Genomic DNA, 14366 nt, shown 5'->3' with positions numbered 1-14366 from the left:
GGAACCCCCATCAGTGGCTCTCTTCAGTTATATCTTTCTTTTGTTATATGACTAAAGGCAATTTGGTGTTGCTGGCAGATCTTAAATAGTCACAGTTAATTTATTCATAAAAATTCCACACTCTAGTCAATATAGAGCTTAATATATAATATAGGCATCTGTCTATTGTTGAAGACCATATGTTGACCATCAGACTTTACAGATTTCAATTTTTTAGTGATGCCTAAACGATGTAGACCCTCAATCTCCTCTTAGTGGTATTTATATCAAATATCTTGATTTTTTTGCCTCTGATAATTTTTTGTACAGAAAGAAATAAGACAATTTAATAATGTTCACTTAACCACTTTATTTGGTGTCCAATCTTAATATGCCAAGCACTTTATTTAATGGACCATACTGTTGTATAAAATATATCTTATCAATTTATATGTATTTATGATACAATATGATCATTGGTTTTTGTAATTCAATTCAAAATATTGTAAATGCAATCAGGAAACATTCATAAACCATCTGTAAATAACACTTCTCTTTTAAATACTATTAAGAGTCTTCACTATTCTTTTCGTCCTAAAAGATCATTCATAATTTTCTTTTTTATCACAAAGTCAGCAGTAAGGAGCTCAGCCTAACTTTTCCTTCATTAAAGATCATGTTTTAATTCACATGTTATAAATATCCATAAATACATGATTAAAATTCTAAGAGTAAAAAATATCACAGATTAATGTAGTCTTATACGACTTATAGCAAATAATTATTTACACAAATTGTCAACAAGATAACGAAATAACAGAATAAAATTCATAGTCAGTCACTATTTTTTGTCTTTTTTACTTTTTTGTGTTTTTTCTCGTGCATTCGATAAGTCATATTTATGTGCATCTTTTTTAGCTGCTGATTCACGTTTTCTGACTGTCTTCATTACTCGTGATTGTAACTCTGCTCGTGTAAAAGGTCGTGCTTCATCTTCACTTGCATCACTGCCCTCACTGTCATATTCATCACTGAAAAATAGAATAAAAATGATTAAAGATGGCTGAACAGACAATGTAATACTATGCAACAATAGAAATGCAAGTTACTTATAACAGAAATTCTGAGTGGCAATACAACAAAGTTTTTAATGAATAACTATTAAACAATTTATAAAGATAAGTTAAACTAACACTAAGGTATCACTCTTTAGCAAATACAATATAACAAAGAGTTCCGTATTTGAAATCATTGAAATATTCAAGGTTAAATGATAAACAATAATGCAAGTATAAAAAGAATGTGTCTGAAGACATGAATGCCCCCGCTCAAGCTTTGCAACCAAAATGGGACAGATAGACAGACAGAAAGACAGAAGTACTGAAAGTCAAGGGTAACACTTAATGCCCCTGTCACCTACGGCGAGGGCATAAAAACAAACTACATAAGTCTCGCCTATTGAACTTCTTTGAGGCGAGACAAAAGCTATTCTAGAAATTGTCATATGCAGAAGAAACACAAGATGTCTTAGTTTTTAAGGGTTTGTATTGTTATTTCATTGAGATATACCTAACATTCTATTCAGTTAAGAGATAATTATTTATAAGTCATGTCTGCAGTCAACTGTTACAGATTTGTAAGTAATATTGTTATTTACTTACCCGACTGATGGAGGAAGAATGGGTAACTGTTGTTGTGGGGCTGCTGGTCCTTCACCTAATAAACCTGGACCAGTCTTCTCAAATCGGTTTTCAGTATCCTAAAAAAGTATTAAATCAATTAATTATTCTCCTTAATCATGTTAAAAGAATATACAAAGATATCTAAGTCAAAATAAATTATGATATATTAAATAGGTTAAATCAAATGAACAGCCTCTATAAATATAGTACTACTGGTTTACTAAATTTTTGTATCTATATCATTAGAATTTGTTGATCAACAGTGTAACAATGCAATAAAATTATTCAAAATCTATTTCAAATCTTTTGGCCTGGAACATGGAGTAGACCAATAAGACAAGCTACTAAAAATGGTCTCCCTGCTAAATAAAGAGTACATAAAAACTCAACATTTATATTAGTATGATAATTATTATTCCATACCTTTGATCCTATGTAAGACTGTATTGCTAATAATTCATTTGTTCTTTGTTCAATGATTCCTAAGTATTGTATCATATTGCTATCGGTAACCCCTGATGCTGCTCCTAACATGTCATCGATTGCAGATCTATCACAGTTTATTTTATTAAATAGGGAGTCAATACCTGAAATAAACAAAAAAAGATTAAACCAGTTCTTGGTAATTATAGCTGTCAGATTTCACTGTGTAATTTTTCAAAATGCAATATGGACACTGGTCACTGAAAAAAATAACATCTGCCAAGTAGCCAGTGCTTCAGTATTGGCAATTTATCTAAACAGATACACATCTAGGTTGATATAAATTTTCATAAACATGTTTAACCCCGCCGCATTTTTGCGCCTGTCCCAAGTCAGGAGCCTCTAGCCTTTGTTATTGTATTATTTTTAATTTTAGTTTCTTGTGTACAATTTGGAGTTTAGTATGGCATTCATTATCACTGAACTAGTATATATATTTGTTTAGGGGCCAGCTGAAGGACGCCTCCGGGTGCGGGAATTTCTCGCTGCATTGAAGACCTGTTGGTGGCCTTCTGCTGTTGTCTGTTCTGTGGTCGGGTTGTTGTCTCTTTGACACATTCCCCATTTCCATTCTCAATTTTATCAGTATACAAATAGTTTAATTGCACTTTAAGCTAAGGTTACAGCTCTCTCATGAAAAGCTGACCATGGATGTTTTGGGCTGTTCTGTTAATGCCCTTTTATTGATGCACATTTTTTTTTAACATATTGGCATCCAAAACATTTAGTCTGAAGCATATCTGTTCAATTTAAGGTATTGTATCAATTGATGTTTTCCCTCCCTGTTACATTTGACTATATTTTGTTGCTAAAGATCTTCCTATCTTCTTGCTATTATACTTTTCAAATATATTTTATTCTCTATCACAATTGTTTCTTTTCCATTAACAATTTAGATATTTTAAAGATACATCTGCAGAATGCAAGTCTATCAATGTTTATAAAAAGGGGGAATAACTCATGTGTTGACTAACCTGCTCGTAACTGATCAAGTATTTTAGAAATTTCTTTATTCTTTTGTTCATACTCATCAGCTTCTTTAGAGGAGCTTGCTTGTTGTTCCTCAAGCTCTTTCAAGATTTTCTTTCTCTTGTCTTCTAACTCAATACCTGTTAGTTTGAATTTTTCAATTTCATTTTCAATCTGAAAATAAATACAAGAAATTAATAATATTCTCACACTTGTCCTCTCAAAATTACTATCCATTTTTTTCGTAATAATCTCTGTTTAAGAATAAAATGTTTTTCACTTTCCCAATTGTTTTTGTTGTGGACAGGGTAAAGATATGACCTTAACATGTTTTCCATTCTTTCGATGTGTTTGAGCTTTTGATTTTGCTATTTGATAAGGGACTTTCCATTTTAAATTTTCCTTGGAGCTCAGTATTTTTGTTATTTTACTTTTTTAAACTATCAATAACCTTATGAAATATATTTTTTTTCCAGAAGCATAATTGCTTGTTAACCAATTTAAAAGTAGTGTTTAGCCATTGTTCAAATATCCACTCTTTAATGTAACTCTGAAGTTATTACCAAGAATTCTTTAGATTAACATGATTAATATGAAAAAGTCAATTAGAAACTAAATCAACCTTGAACTTACATCTTTTATTTCGTCATTTAATTTCTCAATCTCATTATTCTGTTCATTCACAAAGTTGAACAATGCAAAGTTGCGATCTTCAACTTCAATAAAACGATTAACCAACAGGTCAAGGTCATCCTCTCCAGTCATTTCACGAATTCTCTCAAATGCCATTTCATATGTTTCAACAGAATCTTCTTGACTTTCTTTCTTTCTCTCTGCCTCCTGAGCCTCTGAAAAAGGAAAAAAAACAAAGTTAAATATTTACTCAATGTAAATATGTACATCGTTTGTTTTAATTCTGACAAAAGTCAAAGTTCACAAAATATGTCACTTATATTGCACTTTTTCTGTACCCCAATACCACAGAAATTAATGAAAAAGAATTTGTCAAGCAATCATTGGCACTGTTAACCAACTTATTTTTGTGAATACTTTATTTCATGTTTAGTCCGTTAAATCCTACTTTGCACCATATTATTTTTGCAATTTCATTGCTAATGATTTCTTTTATATCCAAGTTTGACATTTTTGTGACAATTAAAATTTGCTTACTTTTCTACTGGCAAAAGTCATGAAAATAAGTTGATTATAGTATTTTGTTACACAAGTGAAATTATAGGGAATGTAAATACATCAAAGAATTTTCCTCTTACACGTTACATGGTGTATAATTAATAAGAATGTGTTCATAGTACATGGATGCACCACTTGCACTATCATTTTCTATGTTCAGTGGACCATGAAATTTGGGTCAAAACTCTAATTTGGCATAAAAATTAGAAAGATCACATCATAGGGAACATGTGTACTAAGTTTCAAGTTGATTAGACTTCAACTTCATCAAAACCTACCTTGACCAAAAACTTAAACCTGAAGCGGGACAGACAGACTAATGGACGAATGGACGCACAAACCGGAAAACATAATGCCCCTAGGTGGGGCATAAAAATCACATAGAACAATTCTTCTGCAACTCATTCCCTTAGATAAGCCTATATTTTCTGTAGTTGATTGATATAAATATGCTCTTGATACATGTTGTAACAAATGAATGGTTTTGTTGGTTTGCGAGAACATCTGTTAATTGAGTCCTTATAACAGTATGTTCTGGCAAATGTAGACTGAAGCAAATTGTTCATACTTTTATCGTTGTCTTCAAAAATAATTCTACCCTATATATTCAAAGTTTTAAAGCAAAACATAAACATAATTTACTCTTCATATACATTAACCTAAAAATAGCATTCTACCAACTAATATCTAAAGGACAATTATTATTACATTTTATGTTATTTTTTTCACCTACCCTTTTTCTGTCTCCATGCAACTAGTTGTGGATCCTCCTGTCTCTCTTGACCTTTGATCCCCATGAATTCACGTAGGGCACGATCATGATCAATAACACGTAACAATTCTTTCATTTCAGCTTGATGTTGTTGCAAGTCTTTGTCAGCCTTCTCTTTAAGTAAAATAATCTTGGCTTGAGCTTCATCTCTGTAAAATAAAAATGTTGATTTGTATTAACCGAAAAACAAGAAATGAGTGTGCAAAAATAAATTTTCACCAGTCAATATATGTTGTTAACTTCTATGTCATTTGGTCTCTTGCGTTGTCTCATTGGCAATCATACCACATCTTCTTATTTTTACAAATAGCCTCCTCAGGGATGTTAAAACAAATATTTGGTAAGATATACATTTATGCATAACAGCATAATTAGGTCTTTCCACTTTTCTGTGGAAAGACCTATTGGTTTTCTTCTGATTATTATTTTTTTCTTCTTCCGCCAGTTTTTTCTGACGGTGCTTTTTTGTTTCGCAAGATGTCGCTTAGATTTTTTGTGTATGATATCGAACAGTTATTGCGATTTTGAAACTGACCCTGTTTAGCCAAATACTTTTTATTGTAAGAGTTATCTCCCCAAACACTGTTTTTCTTGTGTACACATCTCCTTCGCAACCGTAAAGGATTATGACAAATTTATGTCTCCAATTTGTTCGTTATATCCTCAGGATCTTAAGAATAATTTTGACCGAAGCGGTCCAGAAACTCCATATGAGAGTTATTTCCCCTTCTGTATTTAAATTAAGTAAAATGTAATCGTAATTGATAAACCATAAGTGATAGGGACCTAGGGTCTTTTGATTTGAGGTCCTTGGTCCAAAAAAAAGAAAATAGGGTCAAGGTCAAAGGTCAAGCTCATTTTTAAATTTGGATTTTGGCTTATTTTCACCCCTTTTCAAACACGATATAAGATATCGACAACATAGTTTAACTTAATTGTTAGTTGCGACATGTCGTAACACATACATATCGGTATAAAGGGTACGCTTACATCAAATTAGAGTTTTCTCCCCTCTTTTATTTAAAAATATGCATATGGTGATATAACTCATGAACCAAATATAATTAAGTCCTAGGGTCTTTTGATTTTAGGTCCTTGGTTGATGACCTTGAAATTGAGCTCAAGGTCATAGGTTAAATTGACATTCTAGATTTTGACCTTTGCTTTTACCTCATATGTATACATGATAAATCCATGGGACTTTTTGCATTAGCTTTCAAGCCATTTAACCTTAGAAAAGCCAACCGGAAGTGACCTTGTGTAAACCGGAAGTAGCTTTTTTTTGTACTTAATTAATGTAAAAGTTTATAGAACCAGATATTTTTGGTATCAGTGTCAATTAAACGTTTGAATAATACCTGAAGTAACATTTTTCAAACCGGAAGTAACAAATTATCTCCCTTATTTAAAAAATATTGTATAGAAACCATATATTTTTATACGACCGCAAAAAATTTTTGCGGTCGTATATTGGTATGACGTTGGCGTCGTCGTCGTCTGGCGTCGTCGTCCGAAGACACATTGGTTTTCGCACTCTAACTTTAGTTTAAGTGAATGGATCTCTTTGAAATTTTACCATAAGGTTCAATACCACAAAAGGAAGGTGGGGATTGATTTTGGGGGTTATGGTACCAACAGTTAAGGAATTAGGGGCCAAAAAGGGGCCAAAAATAAGCATTTTCTAGTTTCCAGACAATAACTGTGGATCGGTGTATGGATCTCTCTGAAATTATACTACAAGTTTCCATACCACAAAGGGATGGTTAGGATATGCTTTGGGGGGTTATGGCTCAAACCGTTTAGGAATTAGGGGCAAAAAAGGGGGAAAAACAAGGTTGTCCTGGTTAATGGACAAATACTTTAGTACAAAATATAATTTAAAGCAGTGTAAGGGAGATAAATCAAATACATCATTGAAATTATCTCCCTTACACTGCTTTTAAATTGTGTATAAAGTAATGGTTAATAAACAATTAAGATAATTTAAAACAGTGTAAGGGAGGTAATCCAAATACAACGTTTTGGTTACTTCCCTTACACTGCTTTTAAATTATGTTTAAAGAAATGCATATTTATAAAAGAAGACCAGTAAAAATATCTGCAAATGTTGCATCTTTTTTTTTTACAAAAAAAACCATATGAAAGATTTGACACTATATTTTAAATTCTATTATAAAATAGATTAAGTTAGCACTATGGTAAATTTAAATGTGTAATTATGGTTGCAAACTCCATTGGAAATTTGAATTGAGATTATGACCATATCTTGAGAGAAAGAATTTTTTGGGGGAAAAAAGGGGGGGGGGGGGGTAAAAAGAAATTGTGGGGGGTCAATTTTTTCTCATTTCAGATTTCAGAAATTAAAAAGAATTATTCTTCAAATATTTTTTTTTTTCAAATTTCAAATATTGAAAAATTTCAAGAAGTAATCTTTAATTGCACAGTATGGTGCATTAGATTTGTAAAATCTTTGACCACATTTATTTATTTGTTCAAAGGGTCCAAAATTAAACTTTGTTTGATTTCAACAAAAACTGAATAAATGGGGATTCTTTGATATGCTGAATCTAACCATGTATTTTGATTTTGGACATTGGACCATAATAGGTAAATTAAAAAAATTCAAGTTCTTAGACCACATTCTTTCTGTGTCAGAAACCTATGCTGTGTCAAATATTTAATCACAATCCAAATTCAGAGCTGTATCAAGCTTGAATGTTGTGTCCATACTTGCCCCAACTGTTCAGGGTTCGACCTCTGCGGTCGTATCAAGCTTTTCCCAGCGAATCATGTTATTGGAATCAGCGTACAATAAGCTATCATTTGAAGACGGAAATGACATTTTAAAACGAATTTTACTATTTTCATATTAAAATACATTTTTTTTTGTGGAAAGACCTTCAATTGTTCTCTGAACAATTGGTTTTTAATTGTATTTGTGATTATTATATTATCAAACAGATTTTTTTAAGATAAAATAAAAGAAGTAAATTCTTCTTTTGACTATATATTATAGGATTAAACACATTTTTTCTAGAGGTTATTGATGTGTAAACCGGGGCGATTAACTCACAAACTGAATAAAAGTCCGAAGGACTTTTATGTTAAGTTTGTGAGTAAGAGCCCCGGTTTACACATCAATAACCTCTAGAAAAAATGTGTTTAATCCTTATAATTCTTCAGTCAAACATTCGCGATTTTTAGTTAAGATTTTTTGTTTGATGGCTTCTACCATCAAATGCACATGTCGTAACTAAGGAGTTAGCCGCCATATTGAATTTCTAAAATCCGTAAATGTTCGATAAATGCAACAGAATCTAAAATGAAATAGCACCTACCTCAAAAACTGCATTTTAATGAGATATTTTCCGAATTTGAAGCGTACAAGTAACGAAATAATCTTTCGCTTGAAAGTTTTCATTTGTATGACGTCGTGTTTTGCCATGACGTAAATGCGCTAAATCATTCATGAAATTTCGCGGAATTTTTCATGAATTTTAATTTTATGCATTTTCAAAGCTTTAATGCATTTTTTTTTTTGGTTACATATGCATTAAAATAGAAAAAAACTGTTATGTTTTGTTTTTCAATCTCAATTTGCTGAAAATCCCGAAATCCCTGCATATGCATGTGTATCGCGCATAAATAGATGGTACGAAAGTAGTTTCGGAAACATGGTTTATCGAAGTGTAAACCAAGGTAAAAAATTCTAATTGACCAATCCGTTTCAAGTATTTATAGATATGCAAATCATATAAGAATTATACATCAATAACCTCTAGAAAAAATGTGTTTAATCCTTATAATTCTTCAGTCAAACATTCGCGATTTTTAGTTAAGATTTTTTGTTTGATGGCTACTACCATCAAATGCACATGTCGTAACTAAGGAGTTAGTCGCCATATTGAATTTCTAATATCCGTAAATGTTCGATAAATGCAACAGAATCTAAAATGAAATAGCACCTACCTCAAAAACTGTATTTTAATGAGATATTATCCGAATTTGAAGCGTACAAGTAACGAAATAATCTTTCGCTTGAATGTTTTCATTTGTATGACGTCGTGTTTTGTCATGACGTAAATGCGCTAAATCATTCATGAAATTTCGCGGAATTTTTCATGAATTTTAATTTTATGCATTTTCAGAGCTTTAATGCAATATTTTTTTTTGTTACATATGCATTAAAATAGAAAAAAACTGTTATGTTTTTGTTTTTCAATCTCAATTTGCTGAAAATCCCGGACTCCCTGCATATGCATGTGTATCGCGCATGAATAGATGGTACGAAAGTAGTTTCGGAAACATGGTTTATCGAAGTGTAAACCAAGGTAAAAAATTCTAATTAACCAATCCGTTTCAAGTATTTATAGATATGCAAATCATATAAGAATTATATATATATATTCTTTTTTTTATCTTTGTTTGCTTTCAGGCCATAAGATTATTCTTAATATTTCTCAGTCTCAATTTTCGCAACTCACTGCCAAGGGATAAGAAGCCAGTAAAATAATTTTATCATGTAGCATAGCTATACCTTGCATCATATGCTTGAGTTGAGCTTTCAATTAATTCTCCTTTCTTTTTCTGAAGTTGTTGGAGTTCTTTCTCTAATTTCTTATACAGGTTGTCAAATCGGTTTCTCTCCACACGAAGACTTTCAATTTCATCTCTTTGTTTTGCATTTTCAGACAACTGCTTACAAAATGCTTGTTTGGACTATTGAAAAAGAGGAAAAAAAATATGAATTATAAAATCTAAATTAGAATTATGTACATGTGTAAGAAAAATTCCAAATCGATTAAACAACAAGGGTCAAATATCTGAATGAAATTTATAAAATTCTTGATAAGGTCTATATAAAACCTGAAGAGACATAGACAGCCATGCCAATCAGGTTCATTACAATGGGAATGGCACCTTAAATAGCTTTGTGAGTACACAACATTGGACTCCCTTCTATAAATTAAATATCAAATCAGAAATTAAATATGACAAATGAAGGTTACTGTATAAATGGCTGTGACAAAAACCATTTTCTGGCTTTGCAAACTCAGTTATTTTTAAAGTAAAATTAGGACTGATGACAGGGCATATATTCAGTGTAATAAGTTATTGCCACCCACCTGATCAAGTCTATTTTCTAACGTCCTGACAGTTTTCTGCATCTGTACAGTGTGCTGAGAGCTCATGTGAACACCTCCCATATTTTTATGTTGATCTTTTATCTTTTTCTCCCATTTTCTGATTTCAGCATCTAACTCAATGTGCATTTTTTTTTCTTCATCAATGTCAGTTTCATTCTCATCTAAAAATGTTATTGTACACATATAAAATCTACTTTTTTTCTCACAATATAATCTAATTGCCAATGTGACAAAAGTACATGTATATGAGTTGACTATTTCTATTTTGAAGTTATTTTTACTGACCTTTAACCTGTGAAAAAAGTGTATAATATGACATTGTTTTATGTTTAATTGTAGGTATTTCTTCTAACCTATAAACTCTGCCAATGTGACAAAAGTATATAAACTGCATTGTATTACTGTAGTTATTTTAACACACCTTTCACATCTGCCAATATGACAAAAGAGGGACGAAAGATACCAGAGGGACAGTCAAACTCATAGATCGAAAACAAACTGACAATGCCATGGCCAAAAATAAAAAGACAAACAGACAAATAATAGTACAGATGACACAACATAGAAAACTAAAGACTAAGACAACAGTATATGAAATGACATTGCTTTTTTTAGTTAATACATGTATTTCTACTAACCTTTAACCTCAGCCAATGTGACCAGAGTATCTGTATTAACATCATCTTTATCCTGGTTACTCCTACTTTCAGCCAGACGTAACTCCTTCAATAATTCCTGTTTTTCTGATTCTAACTGACCAATTGAGGCTCTATAATAAAATATGATACAATTAACCATCCATGAATTTAAACTTAACAATAAAGAATTTAATTTTTTAAAGAAGATCTGTTGACTATTAAAACAGGGTTAGCTAAAAAAGATTGTTTATATTCTAACGAGAATGTATAATACATTGTAGGCAGCTTTCTAAATCCCTTTAACTGGAAAATCAAAAAGTGTTATTACGGAGGAATTATTAAATAACATTCTTCAACATTAATTTTGCCAAATATCGATATTTACTTTTTTCAAATAATTTTGCTTTTCATTATTGTTTTATTCTTAAAACCAAATTAAATGGGCTTTTAAATATAACTTCTACTGCTTGTTACTTACTTTTGTTTTCTTATAAGATTTTGTGATTCTTCAGTGTAAGCTGCACGATCTCCCTCCATAATACGATACTGTCTCTGGAGTTTGACCAGTTCCTGCTCTGCCATTCCTTCCAGGTCGGCATCGCTGGTATCTGATCGAGCAGATCTTGGACGTGGCATTTTTATTGGCTATCAAAACTGAAAAAAGATCTATCAGATAATAATCACAATAGATAAATCATATTATATACATGAAAATGATGAAACATGTATACAATGTATTTATATATATTATAAAGATTACACTTTTACCTTCTCATTTGATAAGTACAAACAAAATTGAATAAAAAAAATAATAATTTAAAAGAATCAGAGTCAACATTGCACAAATTAAATCAAACATTGCTTGTAACCTTCCAAAGGTGACTTTGTTGAACTGCATGGTTAAACCCCACTACATTTTATGCCTGTATCAAGTCAAGTATGACATCCTAGAGGGATGTTAATATGTACATGTATGTAATACATACTATACTTTTATTATGAGTAGCTTTGAGTACAGTTAAGATGGCAAATGAAGAAATGCCTGAAAACTCTACATTCATGACATGATCGATGTCTTTGAAAATTAATGATATGCTTAAATAATAATGAAAGATTCAATCTTGCTTCATCTTGTTACTATTCTCAGTGCCACTCAAACCTCTATGCGTAAAATCACAAGTACTGGTACATACATGTACTTAGTTTATGAATGTATTTTATATAACTGTAAACAAGTTATTAACTCACTAGAGGACCAACTTCAAATTCAGAAGGACCTAAAACACATAAATGGACAGCAAACTTGAGAATGCATTTTAATGCTAGCAAGTGTTACATTTTGTACATGTACATGTTTGCAATGTCAGTTCATCATTACAAGTACCCCCTGACATACAGTTACATGTACAATGTATACTCTGAATAAAAATAATCCAGGAAAACGTGTATTTAAGTGCAATCATTATAGATGATTTTAAATGGTCTTCTCAAATAAAATCCTGTGGACTCATTTATTTTGTGGGTACAAATTCTTGTTGATTTTGGAAAACATCATTTTCATGGATATTTGATTTCGTAGTTTTGCCAAAGTCTGCATACACTCCTATAGAAAATGTGTAATATAGTGAACATTTAAATTTGGGGCTCTCCTGTACCCATGAAATTAACGAAAATTGATATCCAACTACATGTAATAATGATAAATCCACAGTATGTAACAAAACACTCATTCAGATTTATTAGAAGGAACCTCAAACACTGCATATATATATATATATCATTTATATCACTCTTGATAGTTCAGTACTGGATTACTCATGCTGCCATGCTCAGTATGGGACCTGTAAAAGTGTATCTACTGTAAAAAATATTGACTGCATAGAGAGCTTACAACAAAAGGCAGTTAGGGTCATTTGAAAAGATTATAGACCAATTTCCAGTTCTTTTTTATGAATGAGTTATGTCAGTTGACTTGAGGATAGTCAGCGTAAATGACATAATTAAACAGTCAGCTCTTACTGAGACATATAATGTAATAAGCCTTGTGACATCAGAAATATGTGGTAAAATGCAGAAATTAGAAAGTAGTGCCACTTCCATGATGAAGGCCTTGTTGGAAACCTCTGAAAAGGAAAGAGGCGAAAATGAAGGCCTGATTGGAAACCTCTGAAATGAAGGATGCGAAAACAGTGACTTGTATTACTGTACATTTTGAACAACCTGTTAACAATGCCCGCATTGAATGTAACAGCAGACCATCACAAATTTCACATCTCAATTAAGCAGCTGAAAACTTAAATCAACAAATTAAGGCATTTACAAACATTGTTTTTCATTGCAATACAATGATTTGATCTATTCTACCCGTGCCGTCTTATTTCTGTGAGATGCAGGTGCCCGTCCATCTCAGGCATCTGACAGAAACGCTCACGTTTTGTTTTTACCGACATGTAATTTTAAACTATGTCTTCTTCTAACGCAATCGTTCAGTCCTTGCGATTTCCTAATTAGTTTATTTTGTTCACCTACCTGTATTGTGCTGAACAATCAGTAAACAATGTGTGAAAATATTTTGATGGTGGAAACAGGCTAACGTATCCAAGAGAAACAAACCAAACAGAGGCTATATCAAGGGACATAATTCAGAGATTGAAATAGATTGCAACGCAATCAAAGGCATAATCAAAAGTCAAAGATTTTATTGACAAACACAGATTTTTTTTTTATTATTATCATAAATATGTACATTCAAGACAACAAGTAAAAAATAATAGAAGAAAACTGAATTTTTGCTCCAAACCTACTAGTAAATGTACCTTCTTCTTCTTCTCTAAGTAGATTCCTCCGATATCGGAGCACCCGTGTCACCGTGACGGTATAAAAGTCCTTACTTTTACTGGTATAATTAATTAAAAAGTAAAATAATAAAAGGGCTTAGTTTAAACATATTTTATTTGCTTAAATATGCAAAAGGGATGAGACACAAGTTAATCAAACTTATGAAGTCTTCTCCCATGAACAATTTATAACAATAGAATTTTTTACAAAGCATGCATGCAAACAATACATTGTATATATTGGATATGTAAAAGATGATGTGTGATGATGTGAATGGTTGTACACAATATACATGTATATGCACTTTAGTGTGCTGTATTACACAATTAGAAACCTCTTTGACTCTTTAATAAACTCATATACATTCTTTACAATTCTTTCATTTTCATCATTAGTTAATGACGAATCACCGGAGGTTAAGATGTTCAAATTTAATATAGAGTTCTCTGGTAACCAGTTCAGATTATTAGATAGTTTGATTCTTATATTCGTATAATTAGGACATTCAAAAAAGAAGTGAAATGAATCTTCACGCTTAGCACCACAGCTACAAGACGGATCTGAAATTATATTAACTCTGTTAAGATCATAATTCAAAAACGAGGCTGAGCATCTAAGTTGAGTCAAAATGATGTTGAGTTTACGATTGCCAAATTTATAATGTTTG

At 31.5% G+C, this 14366-nt stretch overlaps 1 protein-coding gene and 1 long non-coding RNA gene across 2 annotated transcripts; both read right to left on the bottom strand.

Annotated features, from left to right (window-relative positions):
- Positions 1-324: 324 nt before the first annotated feature.
- Positions 325-13485, bottom strand: LOC127719502 (outer dynein arm-docking complex subunit 1-like). Its single transcript, XM_052225652.1, has 11 exons — positions 13391-13485; positions 11340-11515; positions 10862-10992; positions 10203-10384; positions 9614-9795; positions 5038-5225; positions 3747-3961; positions 3119-3287; positions 2085-2248; positions 1641-1738; positions 325-1010 (listed from the first exon to the last, which is right to left on the bottom strand). Exons 2-11 carry the CDS (start codon positions 11495-11497, stop codon positions 821-823), a joined length of 1677 nt encoding a protein of 558 aa, XP_052081612.1. The 5' UTR covers positions 11498-11515; positions 13391-13485; the 3' UTR covers positions 325-820.
- LOC127719503 (uncharacterized) lies at positions 8162-9118 on the bottom strand. Its single transcript, XR_007990333.1, has 2 exons — positions 8853-9118; positions 8162-8221 (listed from the first exon to the last, which is right to left on the bottom strand). It is a non-coding gene; the product is annotated as an uncharacterized LOC127719503 (long non-coding RNA).
- Positions 13486-14366: the final 881 nt, after the last annotated feature.

This window comes from Mytilus californianus, unplaced genomic scaffold, assembly GCF_021869535.1.
Source record: "Mytilus californianus isolate M0D057914Y unplaced genomic scaffold, xbMytCali1.0.p SCAF_11, whole genome shotgun sequence".
NCBI lineage: Eukaryota > Metazoa > Mollusca > Bivalvia > Mytilida > Mytilidae > Mytilus > Mytilus californianus.
This window is presented reverse-complemented; position numbering and strand designations above follow the sequence as displayed.